The sequence below is a fragment of the Eimeria mitis genome, genomic scaffold (genome assembly GCF_000499745.2).
Source record: "Eimeria mitis Houghton genomic scaffold, Emh_scaff538, whole genome shotgun sequence".
Taxonomy (NCBI): domain Eukaryota; phylum Apicomplexa; class Conoidasida; order Eucoccidiorida; family Eimeriidae; genus Eimeria; species Eimeria mitis.
In genome coordinates, this window is record NW_013573655.1 from 248 (window position 1) to 5,000 (window position 4,753).

A 4,753-nucleotide genomic window follows, 5' to 3' on the forward strand; every position below is an offset into this window, starting at 1 on the left:
TAATATAATATATTATATAATATAATATATTATATAAACATATAGTATAAGTGTATGTTTATATGGTGTTTAAATAGTTATTATAAAGCCTTTTATAGAGAAACCGAAAGAAAGCGTAGAGAAACAGAAAAAAAAAAAAAGAGATATATTACTGCAACAACCAGCGCAGCACCTAATGCTGCTGCTGCTGCTGCTGTTGCTGCTGCTGCTGCTGCTGTTGCATGCATTTATTTGTTGCTTTGTTTATTTGTTTTTTCTGTTTATAAATAAATATTTTGTGTTGGGGTTTAGTGAGCGAGGGTAAGGGGGCTCATTGGTACTCCTGCATTTTGGGTCTATAAAGGGTTAAATAAAAAGAAAATAAAAGCAGAGAAATAAAAGAAAATAAATTTTAATTTAATTTATTTTATTTTTATTCTTTTTTTCATCTTTTTGTTGCTTTTGTTTCTCCCCTGAACAGTGAGCGGAGAACCGGCGGTCTGTTTTCCTAGGGCTTGTATAGCACGACGATGAGCCGCTAATGTTGTGTTTATTTTGTTTTTTTTAAATAAAAAATAAATTTATTTTTAATTTAATTTATATTTATTTCGAATTCAATTTAATAAAACAAAATAAACAAAAGCTGTATTCTTGTTGCTGCTGGTGGTTCAGTCTTCCCCCGCCGATCGTTGCTGCAACAGGCAGTGCTTGTGTGGGGGTATTGTTTCTTTTGTTTTTTTTTTGTGTTTTTCTGTATTATAATATAATTTATTAAGTTTAATTCATTTGTTCTATTTTCTTTTTATGATTAAAACTCACATAAAGTACCCAGGGTGCTCGTGCTGCTAGCGGCACCGCAGCAGCTGCACGTACAGCCGAGCCCTGAACCTCTTCATATTTATTTATCTTTTATATTCTTTTTGCTGCTGTTGCTTTGTATTTTTTGCTGCTATCTTTTGCTGCAGCAGCTTCTGCTGCTCTTGTTTCTCCCCCTTATTGTAGCTGCTGGGTTGACGTGCTGTATCGATACATATACATACACTGCATCACTGCTGCAACTCTCTCTATTAAACTTATATTTTGTCTTTTTTATTTCTCTTACTTTTGCTGTTGTTGTATACAAAACTTCTCTCTATAACAGCAGCATCTGCATGCACCATATGCTTTTTCTGCTGCGTCTCCTCGATCAGGGTTTGTTCCTATTTACATTTCTTTGTTTTATTTTAACGCAATACAGCTCTTCTCCCCCTACAGCCCCCAGCATATCCCTTTCAGCAGCAGCAGCAGCAGCAGCAGCAGCAACTGCAGCAGCAGCAGCAGCAGCGGCAGACGTCCCTGCAGCAGTAGTACACTGTAGCAGCAGCAGCAACCAAAGCAACAAGGGCTGAAGCAGCAGCAGCATCAACTGCTGCAGCATTCAAAACAGAAGAGTGCAGCAGAAGCAGCAGCAGCAGCGGCAAAGGCCGCAGCAGCAGCAGAAGCAACAGCAAGAGCCAAAGACGCAGCAGCATCAGCAGCAGCAGCAGCAGCAGCAGCAGCAACTGCAGCATATAAAACTTGCTGCAGCAGCATACACCGTAGAACAAACCCAGAAGAAGCAGCCGAAGCAACTACTGCAGCAGCAAAAGCCCTAGCAGTAGAAGCAACAGCAACAGCAACCGCTACGTGAGCAGCAGCAGCAGCAGCAGCAGCAACAGCAGCTGCCCCAACAGCAGCAGCAGCAGCAGCAGCAGCAGCAGCAGCAGCAAGAATAGGAGAAATAGATATTCTTACACCCCCATATTTGTGTGTTTATTCAAATGCATGATGCGTCAGTCCCCAGCCAGAAGGTTGGGGGGCGTGTGGGGTCTCAGGTTGCGCATGCACTCTCTGCTGCTGCTGCTGCTGCTGCTGCTGCTGCTGCTGCAGCAACAGCAGCAGCAGCAGCAGCAGCAGCAGCCAGTGCTTTTTGCTGAAGCTGCAGAGACAGGTTCTATCGCTAACCCCTTAGAAAAACCAGAAGATGAGGTGTATGTACACCTCAATAGAGAGGGGGATGCAGCAGCAGCAGGAGACAGTTGGGGCGATAGAGAGAGGAGACAGCAGCAGGATGCTGTTTTGTCTCCTTTCAGCAGCAGCAGCAGCAGCAGCAGCAACAGTAGTATAGGCGGTTGGAGGCATTTGTTTGGCCTGGGGAGACGCTCTAGAACTCCTGCTGCAGCAGCAGCAGCAGCAGGTGCTGTTCTTGCTGCTGCTGCTGCTGCTGTGCTCGCTGTTGTGTTCCTGCTGCTGTCGTGTGGTGTCTCCATCAGCAGCAGACAAGCAGCAGCAAAAGCAGGGGGCAGCAGCAGGCGGCTCGCATCTAACCAGGACGAAGGGCCTTGCATGGAAGCTGCAGCAGCAGCAGCAGCAGAAGAAGAAGAAGAAGCAGCAGCAGAAGGAGCAGCAGCAGCAACAGAAGGAGAACAAGCAGCAGCAGCAGAACCAGCAGCAGCAGAAGAGGAGGCACCAGTAGAAACAGGAGAAGCAGCAGCAGCAGCAGAAGAAGCAGCAGCAGCAGAAGAAGCAGCAGCAGCGGAAGAAGCAGCAGCAGCAGAAGAAGAAGCAGCAGCAGCAGCAGCAGAAGAAGCAGTAGCAGCAGAAGAAGAAGAAGAAGAAGAAGCAGAAGAAGCAGCAGCAGCAGCAGAAGGAGAAGAAGCAGCAAGAGCAGTAGAAGAAGCAGCAGCAGCAGCAGCAGAAGAAGCAGCAGCAGCAGCAGCAGGAGAAGAAGCAGCAGCAGCAGTAGAAGAAGCAGCAGCAGCAGCAGGAAAAGAAGCAGCAGCAGCAGCAGGGGGAGCAGCAGCACTCGATCCAATGGCCGTTCCCTTCGTCCCCAGAGCCTCCTCGTATGCAGCAGCAGCAGCAGCAGCAGCAGCAGCAGCAGACCCCAGCGCCTTGACGGCTCCAGCAGCTGAAGAGGCTGCAGCAGCAGCAGCAGCAGCAGCAGCAGCAAGAGCACCAGCAGCAGCAGCAGCAGGACATCAAGGTCTCGATCCCTTTGCTGTTCCCTTCTTTCCTAGGACTTTCTTCTATTCAGACATTGGCGGTGCTGATGAAGATGCAGCAGCAGCAGCAGCATACAGCAGCAGCCGCAGCCGCAGCAGCAGCAGCAGCAGCAGCAGCACCAAGGAAAGTGACGACGCAGACGAAGCAGGTATGCAGCAGCAGGATTATGCGGGGCAACAACAACAGCTCCACCAACCAGCAGCAGCAGCAGCAGCAGCAGCAGCAGCAGCAGCAGCAGCCGCAGCAGGAGTACGTGGCGCTCAAGGGCTCCCAGGAGACAATGTAAATGATCTATTTTTATCTCTGCTTGCACAGACCAGCAGCCTAGGCAGAGGAGAAGAGACATCAGAGGGGTCAGCTGAGGAGACAGCTGAGGAGACAGCTGAGGTTACACCTGAGGAGACAGCTGAGGAGACAGCTGAGGAGACAGCTGGGGATACAGCTGAGGAGACAGCTGAGGAGACAGCAGGAGCAAGAGAAGAAGAGACAGAGCAGCTAGTAGTAAGGCCAAAGACAAGAGGAGCCGTCACGGGTGTACAAGGAAAAATAAAAAAAGAAGAAAAAAGAAAACAACCACAAACGCATGCAGCAGACTTTCTTTCGCTGCTCCTCGATGCTGCATCCCCCCCCTTCACGGATACTAGAGCAGCAGCAGCAGCAGCAGCAGCAGCAGCAGCAGCAGCAGCAGAAGTATCAGGATCAGGTTCATGGTCAGAGGAGGAGGGAGCAGTTGGCGCTTACGACGAAGACGAAGACGAAGACGACGAAGCAGCTGCAGCAGCAGCAGCAGGAGCAGCAGCAGCAGCAGCAGAATACGAGGACGATGAAGAAGTATCAGAGTTTCTAGCTGAGATGGCAGCAGAAAGAGAAGAGGAGAGAGGTGTTGAGGGGGGGGGTTTAAGGGGGGGCATCCCCATACTGTGGGCGGGGAAGATGACGAAGACAGTACCTAGCTCTATCTCTCTCACCTCTCTTCTTATTCGTTATAGAGAGTTTGCTGATCATTGTAAACTATATATAACGAGGTTACCTCGATCACTGGCGAGGGGCGTTGCCACACGAATACTGCGGTTTATAGTTATAGAGATGACGATGCTGGCACCTTTCTGTACAGCTGAAGATGAACGTATAAGACAACACCTTATTAAGAGGTTTGAAGCTGTGGGGAAAGCTGTTGGGGGCAGGCCGCAGAGACACCCCATACAGGCGAATGCATTAGATTATTTTTTAGCTTTATTAGAGGAGTTGAGGGGTATAGAGGGGAGACACGAGTGTGGGCTTCACTATAAAAAAGAAGCAGAGAAAAATACACTGCCTGCGTCTGCTGCTGCACTGCGACATGTTGTGAACTCACTTAATATTTTACTACAAAATATAGAAAAAGGAACAGGAAAAGTTTCGTATGCTGTCTCTGCAGTTCAGAATAAAGTTATTTCTGCTGTTGTAGGAGAAAGGCTCTATCAGCTGCTGGGTGATAGAGTAAGCGAGAAACTGCTGCAGCGTATACAAACAAAAGTATGTACGGCTCTTCTCTTTACAAAAGCAAGTGCACGCAAGGCGGCTAAGAACCCGAGACCAAAAGAAGGAGCAATGAAGGCACTGTATGTTGATGCTGTAGCGAAGGAAGCAGCAACACAAGCTGCTGCTGCAGCAGCAAGAGAAAGGGGGGTTAGAGCTGGGAAACAAGCAGCACAAACTGCAGCAGCAACTGCAGCACTAGGGGATACACCAGATGATACAGAAATCAAAG

The 4,753-nt window shown here is 48.4% G+C and overlaps 1 protein-coding gene across 1 annotated transcript in view; it reads left to right on the top strand.

Annotated features, from left to right (window-relative positions):
- Window positions 1-1,839: 1,839 nt before the first annotated feature.
- Window positions 1,840-4,753, top strand: part of EMH_0015490 (uncharacterized protein) — a gene marked incomplete at both ends in the record, with an annotated part of 4,875 nt that continues 1,961 nt past the window's right edge. The window contains one exon of the mRNA XM_013500416.1: window positions 1,840-4,753. This exon is cut by the window's right edge and continues 1,961 nt beyond it. Coding sequence (XP_013355870.1) covers window positions 1,840-4,753 — 2,914 coding nt within the window.